Source organism: Bos indicus, chromosome 4, assembly GCF_029378745.1.
Source record: "Bos indicus isolate NIAB-ARS_2022 breed Sahiwal x Tharparkar chromosome 4, NIAB-ARS_B.indTharparkar_mat_pri_1.0, whole genome shotgun sequence".
Lineage (NCBI taxonomy): Eukaryota > Metazoa > Chordata > Mammalia > Artiodactyla > Bovidae > Bos > Bos indicus.
Genome location: NC_091763.1, coordinates 82,360,788 through 82,377,239, shown reverse-complemented (window position 1 = coordinate 82,377,239; position 16,452 = coordinate 82,360,788). Strand labels below are relative to the sequence as shown.

Below are 16,452 nucleotides of genomic sequence, written 5' to 3'. Positions count from 1 at the left end.
AACAAAAGTTAAGTGACTTTTATTGTGGGAAAAAGTACACGAGCTGTAAACAAACGAATATGGGACTGCTGAAAAAAGACTGAGGTATCAGTAAGTGAGAAAATATTAGAAATATTGTGAACCTTATGGGGAAAACTAAAATACAAATTTCCAGGGGTAAAAATTGTGAATCCAACAACAAAACAATCATGAATTTGTATGAAGATATAATAGTCGAGTAAGAAGGAATAGTAGAGTAAGAAGGCAGGAGGAGAAGGGGACTTCAGGGGATGAGATGGTTGGATGGCATCACCAACTCAATGGACATGAGTTTGGGTAAACTCCGGGAGTTGGTGATGAACCCGGCATGCTGCAGTCCATGGGGTCGCAAAGAGCTGGACACAACTAAGCAACTGAACTGACTGACTGACTGAAGAAGGAATAAGTAGAATAAGAGAACAAGTCATCAAGTTCTTAGCAAACAGGCTGACACTCAGAACTGCCCCTGAGAACTAGTCAGAAGCAAAATGTCACTACAGTACCCACTATAGAGACCTGAGGGGTGTTTGCTGAAGGCAGCAAGCAAGACTACAACTCTTAGGTTAGTGTTTCTCACTTTTTTTTTTTTTTTTTAAGATTTTTTATGTGGATCATTTTTAAGTCTTTATTGAATCTGTTATAACACTGCCTCACTTCCATGTTTTGTTTTTTTGACCACGAGGCATGCGGGATCCTAGCTGCCTGACCAAGGATCAAAACCACACCCCTTGCAGTGGAAGGCAAAGTCTTAACTACTGGACAACCAAGGAAATCCCTCTTAGGTTAGTCTCTATTTCTATGCTTAACTGAGAAACATTTTCCTCAATTGTCCTTATTTTGTCTTTCAGGATGGAAAACACTGAAATGTCTCAAAATAAACTTGATATCAGTATAAACAGGGTGAATTGTAAAACCTTTGCTATTTTGGTTAATTTCACTAATGTGACACCCAAACTAGTAAGTCACAACTTATACTACTAAAGCTAACAAAACCCAAAATGATTCTCATTCATTTCCTCTTTTTTTAAATTTTCTCAGTGAGTATCACACTGTGAAAAGAAATCCACTGAATGATTGCCTGGAGAGATCTGGCTTTTAGGAAGATCTTGCCGGAGAAAAGAATCTTATTTAAAGGTTAAAATTGAAAGGATCCTTTTGATAAGGGTATTTCCTAAAGCAGCTCTGACAACTTCTCCCAACTTGTCATAAAAATACCTAATGAGAAAAAGAAACTTCAGAACAATCTGTCTTATAGTCAATCTACTGCCAAGTCCTAGAGTATTTCTCATTAACTACAAACCCATAGAGTGACATGAGGACCACAGAAGGTATGTGCTATGCATTTACCCGCAGAAACACAGAAACCCTACTACCCTCATGAAACAATCAGGAAGGTGTCTATGTCTCTACTCTAGCACAGACTTCTCTGTATCTGCCAACCAGAACACTGGGTGGCAGGCCATCTGACACAGATAAACTATGAGGAGGGCGGCCGGAGGGCCAGGAAACTCTCTCAGCTGGTACTTCATTATAACAGACCCCCAACCCAAGCTTCCCAATAGCAACTGGTCAAGCATTAAAACAGGAGTAAACACATAAGCTGTAATTCTGTCTGGCTGGAGGAACCCTCACAGGTGAGACGGCAGGTTTTCCTATTCTCCACCCATGGAGGGTGTTAGAGACCCAGGAGAGAAGATAGGCAAGGCTCCCAGTTCACTGGAGGAGCTGCCTGCACTGGATACTTCCAGGCAGAGGAAATGGGGCTTGTTAACTGGACCCTGTGTGGAACTGATGTGTGATTCTGCAACACCCAGCAGGATGACACCAAGAAGGATAACAAGCAGGGCTCAGAGCAAGCGGACACTGGATCTGTTTGCTAACTGAGGTTCAGAAAGAGCTTGTCTCCTTGTTTTGGAATGGATACAAGAGTAACAAAAACATACACAGGATCTATAAAAAGAATGAGGCAGAACACAATTTCAAGGTCTCCAAGGGAGAAAAACCATGCTTTAAAAAAAATGTTTTAATAGAGACTTTCCTGGTGGTCCAGTGGTTAAGACACTGTTCTTCTACTCAGGGCATGTGGGTTCGATCCCTCGGCAGGGAACTAAGATCCCATATGCCAAGTGGTATAGGGTGGGGAGGGGGCTAGTGTTAACAGTAACAGCAACAACAACAAAAACTACAAGACTGTTGACTTCAATAACAAGAGACCTCTATGAATCTGGAGCAGAAGAAAAGGATGGTGATGATGATAACTACTGACAATCACCACCTGTACCTTCTATTTCAGATACTATTCCAAACTACTGACACATATCAACTAACTAATTTCCCCTAATGATTAACACAGCAATAATCATTACTACCCCCTTTTACAGAGGAGGAAAACAGGTTGAAGCCCAGAGAGGGCTGAATCACTTAGCTGACAACACACAGCTCAAGCGTGGCAGGATAATTCCACTCCCAGCCATTTGATTTCTAATACTCCTAAGACCTCTAATATGCTAAGAGCTAAGACTTCTCATGACACAAGAAGTCATCATTTTGGTTTTGAAAATTAAACCTAGATCAGGCTGACATGAAAAGAGCTGGGAGAGATCGAAAGAGTTCAGGAAAATTAAGAAGGCCCAACAGAATAAAACTCTACTCCAGAAAGCAACATGGACATTGGAAGCAAAGCACATCAGCCAAGGGACCAAACAAGAAGAGAAACTCTCCCTGACTTCGGAGAAATGAGATGATAAAAACCGTGAGAAAGCAAAGCACATGTGTGTGTCTGCGTGTCTGTGTGACAAAACATGGCCAAGGTTTCTCACAATATATTGTCGAAAGAGAAGGGTGACTACAGCGTGGGAGGGGAAGAGGCCAGACTACAATGTTTAAGAAAAGGGTTATCAAAATAAAGCAGAAAGATCTGAGAATTTCCCACACACCCCAAATCGGCTCTGCCACATCCCCATCCAGGCCTCGCACTGCGCCCACTGCCCAGCTGAGTCCGTGGAGGGGGCTGGGGGTCAGGGAACATCCCTGACCTAACAGAGCAAGAGCGGGAATGGAGCCTGGGCAGGTGCAGTGCAAAGCGAATCTCTTAGCCTCTGTGCGATACCGCCTCCAGCCTCAGTATTATTGAGTTTCTTTGAAGAAATGAAAACACGTGGAATTGCAGCAATAATCAAAATCAGGACTGAAGTCAACTTTCCTGAAATGAAAACAATACTTCAGTATATAGATCAAAAGGACTAACTCTCTTTCAGACAAAATGAATGAAAATAGACCTGAACAAGACATTAACGTAGCAAACTGAATTACAAGGGCTGTTCGTTGTTGTTGGTATTGTTGTTGTTATTATGATGAGTCTGAGCTCCAAGGCAGGACAAAAAAAATTTAAACAGGTTTTGTGAAAGAACAAAGTAGGCTGGCCTCTGACATATCTATGAAAATAAAGGTTAGACAAAAGAGAGCAGGGTCTCCAAAGCTTTGAGAGAAAATAGTTCAACCCAGAATTCTATATTAAATTAATTCTAGTTTATATATGAAGACAACACAGGCAAGAGATCAGAAAATAAACCTTGTATGTATTTATCTTGAAAGTTACCTAAAAAGGTACACCAGTAACACCCATATTCTATGTGTGACTGTATTTCAAAATTTGGAACTCAAAGGTAAAAAAAGTCCTGAAGTAAAAGATTAGAAATGAGCACCAGCTGAATAAACAGAATAAATTTTAAAGAACTGTTAGAATTAGGACTTTAAAACTGAATACAAATATGAAGAGTCATCTCTGAAATAGAAGGTAATGATTTTTCTAGAAATCCTAACACACTAAAGAAAGAAAAACCACAACAGCCATTTAAAGATGCACGAGATCTAGATGTCTGGAGTTGATTCTTTTAATAATCTTTACATTGCTATCATCACTAACCAGTTTACCAGATCATGCTATATTATTAGCGCCTCAGTTTTCACAATACTGACTAACCCATGGTGAGGGCTAGGTTTCATTAACTATGTGCACTGAAATATTTCTTTTCAAGTCTATCAATGCTGGTAAAATATATGAAAAAACTATTTTTTAAAATGCATCATGGGGGCTTCCCTGGTGGCTCAATGGTAAAGAATTTGTCTGCCAATGCAGGAGACAATCGGGTTCAATGCAGGTTCAATCCCTGATCTGGGAAGACCCCACATGCCACAGAGCAACTGAGCCTGTGTACCACAGCTACTGAGTCTGTGCTCCAGAGCCTGGGAAATGCACTACCGAGCCCTGACACCACGAGAGAAGCCACCACAATGGCTGCTTCACGCAACTAGAGAGCAGCCCCTGCTGGCCACAATTAGAGAAAGGCCCATGCAGCAACGAAGACCCAGCCCAGCCAAAAAGAAAGTTATTTTAAAAAAAAATGCACCATGGGTCTACAGCAAAATACGACAGTTACAAATCTGACTAAAATAGGAAAACAGAGGTGTTTGCCAAGAAGTGCACCAGGAGATATCTGAGGGTTATCTCATTATTCACCAGACACAGTAGTTAAAATATCCCACTTCATCCTATCAAATAATAATTCTTCAAAATTTGAACTCTGAAAATTCTTAGATGAAGTAGCTTACTAAAAGTTCTCTTACAATTCAAAAACAATATTCTCCTTCAACAATTAAATTGGTATTAACCCAGAAGGAATTCCCCCTTACCTTTCAGAAAACAAAAATGGAGATAATCTTTCATTATCAATACAAAATGTTTCAACGGTTTGGATAATTCTCAATTTCCGCACAAACCAACTCTTCCCTTATCGCTCTTTTGACAGTCTGGTTCATTTCAGAATTTCAGCAAGTACTGTAAAATTTGATAGTGCTTTTTGAAAAGCACAAGTGTTCCAATGACTTTCAAAAGACTCTTTGGGCAACATTAGGCTTAGATACATCAAAATGCATTCATGTATGTCAAGAAGACTTCATTTTTCTTCTGTTAACAGATTAAATGGGTATAAATCTTTTACACTGAGTACATTGTTTTTAATTTACTCATCCTAATGGACCATTGAATTTAGATCACATAAAGAAACATAAAATTAGATTAGGAAATCTGCTGTATGCAGACAAGAATATGTAAGGTTCTGTAATGATTCTTAATGCATTCTCTTCTTAAACTGTTATTTTAGAAGAGTAGCTTAAATACACTGTGCATTTGAATTTTATCATTGCAAACCAACATTAGAAAAGCCTTCCATTGACTGAAAAACAAAAAAGACATTCTTGTAAGTGGAAAATCAATCACCACAACCACTAAATGTCACAGCTCAACATCAGCAAGAAGCACTGATAATTGTTAGTTATATACCACACAAATGATGTATGTCCTTGGTTGAGGAAGTGGGGGCCAGGTTTTTAGAAAACTGTACATATATTGATTTTACATTTATTTAATGCTGCTATTCCAAGACACTTTATTCTTCTGATAAACTATGACTGCTTATCAAAAGATTCTATAATTCAAGAGAAACATTCATAACTGCTGTGTGAAAATGAAAACCACCGGCCCACAGAAATCATGCCCACAAAATCCAATTTTGTGGATTTATGGCAGAAAGGCATTAAACCACTGTCTTGCAGGAACTGCAGACCAGTCGCTGAAGTCTAAGTGGCACGCCAGTAATGATTAAGGTGACATGTCCCCCTGCCACAGTTGTTAATCAGCTTAATACTAGTTACATTATTGACATTCTTGTAATTACTTTTCCTTAAGGCACATTAGCGCAAAATATATTTTACTTTAATTATGAGCGATCAGGAGTAAGTCCGATACCCAAAAAGAATAATCAAGGTTCTCCGAATGCAGATACCCAGTAAGTGCAGTGCTGTTCTGAGACCCTGGAAGTGGTTACATCACAGCCCCTGGGGTTGGAGCAGCGCTTTCCATGAGATCAGGCAATCCCCATACCTTGCCATCCTCTGCACACACGCCCATGTGTTCTCCACTTTCATCCAGGCTAACCTGATTTATCTTCACAGGACTCTATTTAAAAAAAAAAGAACAAACAAACATGAAAAACATTTTTATGTATCAGAAGCCAAATGTTTCACCTCTTTGTAAAATGTAAATGATACAAGCTATTAGTTTAGATGTATGAGTCCAAGACATAGTTTGCTTTTGCAAATGAAAATGGTAAAGTATAGCTTTGTTCCCAGACATATAAGGGGAGAAACCTCAGATTTCCCCAAATTACCTATTTCGCATTCTGAAGTCCAGCTAAAATGGTATTTTTCTTACTTGCTATGTGCCTTTTTATTTATTCTGTTCTATTTACTCCAGAGTCCTATAATTCTTCCCTAGCCAAATTCATTCAAAGAACAAAAATCCCAAATAAAAATCATGATGTAATGAAAACTGTTAGCTTTTTAAAGAATTGAAGTATAGCTTGTTTCTGGTGAATAGCAAAGTGATTCATTCAGTTTTATACACACATGCACACACACTTTTTCATATCCTTTTCCATTATGGTTTATTACAGGATATTGAACATAGTTCCTTGTGCTATACAATAGGACCTTGTTCTTTACCTATTTTATGTATAATAAATAGTGTGTAGCTTCTAATCCCAAACTCCTAATGTACCATTCCCTCAGCTGCTTTCCCATTTGGTGACCACACATTTGTTTTCTATGTCCATGAGTCTGTTTCTGTTGTATCATATTTTAGATTCCATATATAAGTGATATCATATGGTATTGGTCTTTCTCTTTCTGACTTTCTTTACTTGTTATGACAATCTCTAGGTCCATCCAAGTTGCTTCAAATGGCATTATTCCATTCTTTTTTATGTCTGAGTAACATTCTTTTGTATGTATATACACATATTCTGTATCCATTCATTGGTTGATAGATGTCATGGTTGCTTCCATGTCTTGGCTACTGTAAAGGGTGCTACAATGAATGCTGGGATGCAGGTGTCTTTTTGAATTAGCAACTCTAAAATCAGTTGTTTTAATCTGGCTTACCAGCCAATTCATTTGTTCTTCTCTTATAAATTACAAAATCAACTTTTTATTTATACTTCATGCTTATTACTTTCTGGGGGAAATCCACAGGGTCTAACTGATATTAATTTGTCATATCCTAACTCTGTCATCCTCCAATCTTTGGAGTAATCTCAAATTTAAAAATCTGTGAAGACAGGAATTAGGCATTCTACTTTAGATGTATTTTCCCAATAGGAAACACACTGTACATTTAATATTTTACACAGATTTCCAGTTCTCTATTTAGCCAGCTGTTTATTCACTATAATATTCACAAAGGTGATTTTCTAACTGGAAGTCAAAATCAGTAAATGATGAAAACAGTTAAAAAAAATGTCAAGCACTTCTTTTCCTTTTTAATTTTTTTGCAATTTCTTTCTTTTTGAATGCAACAAGTGGTATGTGCAATCTTAGTTCCCTGACGAGAGGTCAACCCTGTGCCACCTGCATTGGAAGCATAGAGTCTTAACCACTGGACCACCAGGAAAGTCCTTTTTCTTCTTAAACGGTGACAGTATCCAACCACCTTTCACAAAACATGATAGAACAAATTAACCATGAAAAGAGAAATAAGCCTTCATCATTACAATATAAGCCTGCAAATTAGTTTCCCAAAATACCTAACCTTAAAATAAGCTGGTTAGTGCATACAAATAAAATGGAAATACACCAAATTGACTGTTCCATGCTTATTGGAAAATATCTCTGAGCTAGAAAGTAATGGCCAGACCAAGATTCCCAGACCTCGAAAGGCCACTCAGGGACTGATGATGCTAGGAGAAATTCCCACATTACAGGTGGAGACAGCTGGCTATAGAACCCTTTGATCTCGAATTCACTCCTGAAATGCAGCTCATGAAAGTTAAGCTATCTCCTTAAAAGTTCCTAAAATGTTAGAAAAGGAAAAGACTTTGAAGACAGATCTTTGATCCATTTACAAGAGAATAAACCAATCCCAGATGAGATTCACAACAGAATAACAGAGCCAGAGTTTCTGACCTTGAGAGCAGTGAAGAGAACTTTGTGATGGGCAGCAAAGAAGATGCAAAACAAAAGCTGAACTGAGAAAGCATTGAGGCTGGTATGTCTAGACTTCTTTCTGGTCAATGAGTCTGAATGACTGGCTTTGACAGTCTCCTTTGGATACGTTGTTTCCTGAGTACCTCCTGTTAATTTTCTGATTCTGACCTTTTGTTCATCAAACAATTTAATACCCATTTTACTCTTGGCAAATATAAACCCCACCTACCTCTGACTGTAACTTAATTGACATTTGATTATAACCTACCTCAGACTGTAATTTAATAGGTGCCCAGAACACGATCACTGCCAAGCTTTCCTGTCCTGACCAATGTGGTGGACGCTATCCACATGTGACTATACAGAAAGTTTAATCAGTTAAAGTCAATCACAGTTAAAAATTCATTTCCCCACTTGTGCCTGCATATGCCAAGCACTTAAGCCACATGTGACTACCAGATAATGTATGAGAAAGCACAGAGATCATGGGATGTTTTCATCATTTCAGAGAGTTCTACGGACAGCGTTATTCCAGGTCCACAAGACTGAGACGCAGTGCTTCTTCACAAGGCTCTCTGTACAACTTACTGCTGCTACTGCTAAGTCACTTCAGTCGTGTCCAACTCTGTGCGACCCCATAGACGGCAGCCCACCAGGCTCCCCTGTCCCTGGGACTCTCCAGGCAAGAACACTGGAGTGGGTTGCCATTTCCTTCTCCAATGCATGAAAGTGAAAAGTGAAAGTGAAGTCGCTCAGTCGTGTCTGACTGTTAGCGACCCCATGGACTGCAGCCTACTAGGCTCCTCCATCCATGGGATTTTCTAGACAAGAGTACTGGAGTGGGGTGCCATACAGTCAGAAGTATATTTTCTCCCCATGTATCTGTCAAATTGTTTTCTTTCACTTCTTCTGTACTCTGTGCTCATAGCCTGTGCTAAGATTCTCAGAATTGTACTGTATTTTAAAAAAAACCTGACATACATGTTAGTTGATCCTCACAACTTTTGAGGAAAGCAGTCAGTTTAAAATGGTTATTTCCATCTCATGATAAGGAAAATGAGGCCTCAACAGTTTACTTGTGAGCTGATCTTCACAATTAAAACATCCCAAATCATGAGTCTGATCTTCCTTTCTGAAAGGGCTTCCTGTCTGAAAGGGCTCTTCCTGATGTCTTCCTAATCTGTAGTAATGACTGATATATTCTTCTAGTTGCTCAAGACAAAAAACTTTGGATCCATTCTTGACTCTTTTCTTCCAGACTTTACCTTATTATCTGTCAGCAATTCCTACCTCTTCAAACAAAATTTCCTCACTTTCACCACCCCAATAGCTGCCATCATGGTCCAAGCTACCATCATCCTTGTTTGAATTACTGTAATGGTCTCCTAGCTAGTAGACCCACTTCTGCCTTAATTGTCCTAGAAATCCCCTAGAAATGCAACAAACTAGCAGAGTATATGCTGTTAATAGGTGGATCAGACAATGTGATTATTTTGTTCTAAACTCTCCGATGGCCTCCCATCTCAGGATAAGGTCCAAAGTGTTCACTATGACCCAACAGTCTGAAATGTTATGGCTAGAGCCCGGCCTTATCCTCCCTCGGCCGTGTTCTCTCTCCTCCAGCCACAATGATCTTCTTGCTGTTTCACCAGCCCTAGAACCTCTGAATTTGTTTGCCAATGCTTTCTGCCAACTATTCACTGGTAATCATCTTGTTGGTGATACTCTCTGGCCACTGGAGCTGAAGTTTCAACACTCTGCCCAAACATTTCATAGCTCCTTCGCTGTTATATGTATTTTTTCTCCTTAGAACTTACCACTATTTTACTATGTATTTTACTTAGTTCAAAGAATACAAACTTTCAATCATACACAAGTTCTTTCAGAGAACAGAATAAAAAGAAAATCCTCCTTGACTCATTTTACCAGGACAGCATAACCTTACAACAACAAAGCTCAACAAAGGATGTTAGAAGAAAGAAAAAAATACAAGTAAATCTCACTCATGAAAAAAAAAAATGGAAAAATCCTAAAGAAAATATTAATAAAGGCAGCATATATAGAATAGACAATTTTATTCCAGAAATACCAGGCTGATGTAACATATGAAAATTAACATATTTTTGCATTGATAAAATAAAAAGAGGAATATCATAAGATCATCTCAAGAAGAAATTTATAAGATCATTGCAATGATGCAAAAAGTGTTTGATGAAACTCAACACTCATTCATGGTAAAAATTCTTAGCATGTTAGGATAAAACTTTCTCAATTTCACTTCAGGTGAAATGCTCAGCACTCTCCTTTTGCTGTCTTTACAATATTGACTCTTCTAATCCATAAACATGGAGCAGTTCTCCATTTATTAGGCTTCTTTAACGTCTCTGAATAAAGTTTCCTATGTCTCCCCTCGGAGGTCTCATCATGCTTTGTTTTATTCTGGGAGTAGCAATGACAGTCAGCAGGATTTTCTCATTCCTGATATGTACTATATGACTCCATTTACATAACCTACAATAATAGGCAAAATTACACCACAGTGTCCTGGAGAAGGCAATGGCACCCCACTCCAGTACTCTTGCCTGGAAAAACCCATGGACAGAGGAGCCTGGCGGGCTGCAGTCCATGGGGTTGATAAGAGTCGGACACGACTGAGTGACTTCACTTTCACTTTTCACTTTCACGCATTGGAGAAGGAAATGGCAACCCACTCCAGTGTTCTTGCCTGGAGAATCCCAGGGACGGGGGAGCCTGGTGGGCTGCCATCTATGGGGTCACACAGAGTCGGACACAACTGAAGCGACTTAGCAGCAGCAGCAGCAGCACCAGCACCATAGTGTCCAGGGAGTGTACACAGAGGATAGTGTCCAGGGAGTGTACACAGAGGACATAAAACAAAAAAGAAAAGCTAAGCATTTATTACCAAAAAGGTCAATACAGCAGATCCTTCCAAGAGTACTGTGCATGGAAGTGGGAGAAGGGATCACACAGTCTATTCTTGACAGAACAGTAGTGATAAGATTGCTTGCTTTATTACTATTTGTTCTACTGAGCATTTTAAAGTGTACTTTAAAGAGTTATATTTCAAAATAAAAGCAAACATCCAAGATTTCTAAATAAAATTTAAAAGAATTTGCTCATGAAAATGTCTGGGATCTATGCCTTTAATGGGTTATTTCTTGGTTTACATTTCCCCCCCATAACTGTCAAGGTACTCAAATGCACTAATTCTATTCTGGTCATTTATATTTTCCCAGAAAACTGTGTATTTCAGATTCTTAATGATAAAATATTTTTATTTTGTATTCTTACAATATTTTAATAATACCAATGATATTAATACTACTTCTAGTAAGTAGTAATGGAACTAGCACTACTACTAAGTAAATCTTTACTATCTGCTTCTTATGCATCAGTCTCTAGTCTAACAGTTGTATTAAATATTACATCATTTGATCTTCATAGATCAAATACCCCATACCTATGAGATAGGTACTATTCTTTTTACCATTTGGAAATATGACAATATATACATAGTGATATCATGCATATTAATATTTTATTTCCTTTTTTCTTTGATTTCCCTTATCAGGTATATATCAGTTATATTGACCTTTTAATATATGCAATATTACCATTAATTTGCTTTATTTTTTAATGTTTTCTATTTTATGAATTTCTACTCTTATTCCATACTAATTTTCCCTTTTTGCCTTAGAACAATTTTGTTGACCTTACTCTAATTTCCTGGAGTTAATATATTGCCCATTAGTTGTAACTGCTCATTAGTTAATCATAAAATAAGCAAATGCTTTGTATTTGCCTTTGGGTATAGCAATGGCTACAAATCAGAGACCAGAAAATACTGTGCAATTATAATAAGTATAACCCCCTTTGAGAAAAGTATTTTGTTTTGTTTCATTTCTAAGGATAGTGATGGTGTTATGTGACTATCAAATTATTTAAAAAACTCTACTGTGACTAAAATTATGGTCAGATATGTAGTTTGCATCTGTGTCTTTGTTAAATTAATTGGTTGTTCTTTGAAACCTAAGATATCATCATTTTGAAGTAATTCATATCCTCTATCTTGGAGCTCAAAATACATATATTTTCAATCATGTTGCATATATTGTTTTATTTCTATACATTCTTATTTATGTTTTTCTCCTTTATCTAGAGAAGACTGACGGAAATGTTTCAAAAACTTCCCACTACAATTGTACTTTTGTCCATTCCTCTTTGATTTGCAAATACATCTTCGTCTAGATATTAGATGACCTAAAATTTGGCAAAATAAGAGTATAATTGTTATATTTTCCTTTTAACTTGTATATGCCATCAATACAGTATGCCTTCTGCTGGTTAATGATCTTTTGCCTTAAACTCGTTTTTTTCTCACATTTTTACTGACAGGATGCTTAATTTTTGCTTGACTTTTTATATTTTTGATCAAATTTTTATGTTTTACTCCCATCAGCTTATAGGATATTTGTTCTTCAAAGATAAACCTTTTTTTCTTTTATTAATAGAATACCTGGCCCATTTAGTGCTGTCTTAGTTAAGAGTGGGACACAACTGAGCGACTTCACTTTCACTTTTCGCTTTCATGCACTGGAGAAGGAAATGGCAACCCACTCCAGTGTTCTTGCCTGGAGAATCCCAGGGACAGGGGAGCCTGGTGGGCTGCCGTCTCTGGGGTCGCACAGAGTTGGACAGGACTGAAGTGACTTAGCAGCAGTAGCAGCAGCAGCAGTTGCTACATTATTTTATAGTTTTAAAAATTATGTTTCTCTAGTTTATTATTATTCTTTTGTTATATTACTCAAATTCATTTCTCTTGGTCTATCAAAGAATTTAGATGTGTTTACTCTATTTTCATCTTATTAGTGATTATCTTCAAAATTACTATAATACCTGAATTATGTCTCCTCCTCCTGCCTCAAATAAATGCAACTGTATTAACTGACTCATTTAGAAGATGAGGTATTTAGCACATGTTTATTTACTCCCTTCTTCCTTCCTTATTTTAAAACAAGAATACAAATATTTTCTATTTCTTAGGTCATTTCAAATAGAATTGAAAAGAGAAGCCAGTTAACATATCCATAAAAACTGCAGTCTTAAACTATATGCTCTAAGCATGAAGCCAGAGGAAGAAACTGTTTTGTTATCAGGGTGTCCATAATTTTAAAATTGATTCACAACAGGTTACTATAGATTAGGGACATTTATCCCTTAGCATGAACACTGCAAACAATTCTGCAGCTTATGTACATTTTAAAATACTCTATAGTTTTTGAAGAAATCTGGATTCTCTTTCCTCACATAAATCAAACCAAGTAAATAGACAACTCACAAAAGAAACAGAAAAACTATAAATAAACAGAACAATAGGCAACCTCAGTAATAATCAACAGATGCAAAGTAATGCAGTGAAGTATTTCACCTGTGAAGTGAAGTCGCTCTGTCGTGTCCGACTATTTGTGACCCCGTGAACTATATAGCCCACCAGGCTCCTCCGTTCATGGGATTCTCCAGGCAAGAATACTGGAGTGGGTTGCCATTTCCTTCTCCAGGGGAATCTTCCCGACCCAGGGATCGAACCCAGGTCTCCTGCATTGCCCGAAGACGCTTTAACCTCTGAGCCACCAGGGAATCAACAAAGATTTTTTCCAAATATTTAGTTTTAGAAAGGAAGCACAAGAATAGACACTCCTCCTACACTGGAAGTAGTAATTCAAATTTGGAGAAACTCTGGAAGATCATTTAGCAATGTGTATCAATATTCTTTAAAATATGCACTGCCTATTACAACCAAGAAGAAGAATGAAGATTATTTTGCAAAAATATGCTTTCCATAGCAGATCTCTCTTTTAAGACACTGAGAAATGGAAATTACCTATAGTTCTAAAAGTGAGACATCTAAATGATCATTTTTTTTTAAGTAAGTTTGTTGTTGTTCAGTCACTAAGTCATGTCCGACTCTTTGCGACTCCATGGACTGCAGAACAGGAAGCCAGGCTTCTCTGTCCTTCACCGTCTCCTGGAGTTTCCTCAAACTCATGTCCACTGGGGCTTCCCTGGTGACTCAGCCGGTAAAGAATCCACCTGCAATGCAGAAGACCTCGGTTCAATTCCTGGGTTGGGAAGATCCCCTGGAGAAGGGAAAGGCTACCCACTCCAGTATTCTGGCCTGGAGAATTCCATGGACTGCATATTCCATGGGGCTGCAAAGAGTTGGAGCAACTTTCACTTTCACTTTCATATCTATTGAGCTGGTGATGCCATCCAACCTCATCCTCTGTTGTTCCTTTCTCCTCCTGCCCTCAATCTTTCCCAGCATCAGGGTCTAAAAAGAAATATTACATAGAAAAAAAAAATTGGCTTTGATCAAAGAGAGGTCTGTTCTTTCCCTTTGGCTTCTAGGAAGTCATCTATGCCACACCTACATAGCTAACAGTTATGTCTTACAGTGGGGGCTACTCAGAGAGAGTAGCCCCCACTATAAAGAGAGTTCAGTGAGTTCTGGGAGGCCTTTAACTAATTATGAAACATGAGGATGGATTTAGGAACCCCCAGAACTTGCAGTTGGTTTCAGAAGTCTTCAGCAGACTTGGGAGCCTAGAGGACTATGCATTCAAAGCTTATAATTCAGCTATGTGATCTAATGTTTATAAATGGATGCATGCTCAGTTGTAGTCAACTCTTTGCAACCCACTGGCTCCTCTCTCCATGGAATTTCCCAGGCAAGAATATTGGAGTGAGTTGCCATTTCCTACTCCAAGGGATCCTAACCCAGGGATCAAATCACTACTATATTTACAGGTGTATATATAGATATATAGACATATATATATATGTATGTGTGTGTGTGTGTGTGTGTGTGTCTAGAAGTAGATTTCCCAAAATATTAGCATTACTTCTATCTGAATGCTGACATACTGTTCCTTTCTAGGTTTTGCTGATTTGGGGGGGCGGGCGGTGGCAGTGCATGCGAGATTTCAGTTCCTAAACCAGAGATCAAACCCGTGTCCCCTGCATTGGGAGTGCGGAGTCTTAACCATTGGACTACCAGGGAAGTCCCTGCTGATTTTTTACAACAAATATTTATTTTGTTTGTAATTAAAAAATATATATATATATATATATATATGTGTGTGTGTCTAGAAGTAGATTTCCCAAAATATTAGCATTAGTTCTATCTGAATGCTGACATACTGTTCCTTTCTAGGTTTTGCTGATTTGGAGGGGCGGGGGGTGGGGCGGTGGCAGTGCATGCGAGATTTCAGTTCCTCAACCAGAGATCAAACCCATGTCCCCTGCATTGGGAGTGCGGAGTCTTAACCATTGGACTACCAGGGAAGTCCCTGCTGATTTTTTACAAGTATTTATTTTGTTTGTAATTAAAAAAAAAAAAAAATATATATATATATATATCTGTGTGTGTGTGTGTCTAGAAGTAGATTTCCCAAAATATTAGCATTACTTCTATCTGAATGCTGACATACTGTTCCTTTCTAGGTTTTGCTGATTTGGGGGGGGTGGGCGGTGGCAGTGCATGCGAGATTTCAGTTCCTCAGCCAGAGATCAAACCCGTGTCCCCTGCATTGGGAGTGCGGAGTCTTAACCATTGGACTACCAGGGAAGTCCCTGCTGATTTTTTACAACAAATATTTATTTTGTTTGTAATTAAAAGATAAATATTTTTAAATTATTATATAGTAAATCCATGAATCTAAAAACAAAAAGAAATCACAATTAATCTTACTTGTTAAAGCCATCCTTTGGGGGACCTGCAGCATATATTTTTATCTGGAGCAGTAAACTGTGCATGTTAGTTTTTATAACAGTTTCATAACATTTAATAAAGAATAAACAACAAGATTTCAATAGTACAGCTGTCAACGGTACATAATCATTCCACTCAGGAACAAATGCCTCATGTATATCTGTCTTTTCTAAACACTAGGAATAAGCAGCAGCAACACAACAGGAATAAGAAAGGATATGGGAGGAAACCAGGAGTGCAAGATTCAGCTTTCCTTCAATGCTGATTTTTTCCATCTGCCTGCTTTATACATATAATGGAGGGAGTATGCTGCAGAAAGATAGACTACTGGAATAGATGTGGACAAGGTTACAGAACCAGAGGGAAAACAGACCAAAGAAAAATGGGCTCAGCTGTATTTTCCATTAGCTACAATTTTATTCCTAATGGAGACATGTTTGGAATTCTGGACAATATAAGTGAGTTGGTTCAAAAATCAATAACGTCAAGCTGACACCATAGAACATACGAAAATGTTTCCTTAATGGAACAAAAAAAAAGAAGCCCAAGGAAACAGGAGGGGCCCAGGACCAGCACATACCTTCTAAAGCCAAGTCCACGAC

The 16,452-nt window shown here is 38.1% G+C and overlaps 1 protein-coding gene across 1 annotated transcript in view; it reads right to left on the bottom strand.

The window, feature by feature from the left end:
- The window catches only part of VPS41 (VPS41 subunit of HOPS complex), a 194,578-nt gene that overhangs the window by 100,491 nt on the left and 77,635 nt on the right, over positions 1 to 16,452 (bottom strand). Inside the window, exon 5 of the mRNA XM_019958983.2 lies at positions 5,960 to 6,034. Within this exon, the coding sequence (XP_019814542.1) occupies positions 5,960 to 6,034 (75 nt within the window). The remainder of the gene's footprint in view (positions 1 to 5,959; positions 6,035 to 16,452) is intronic.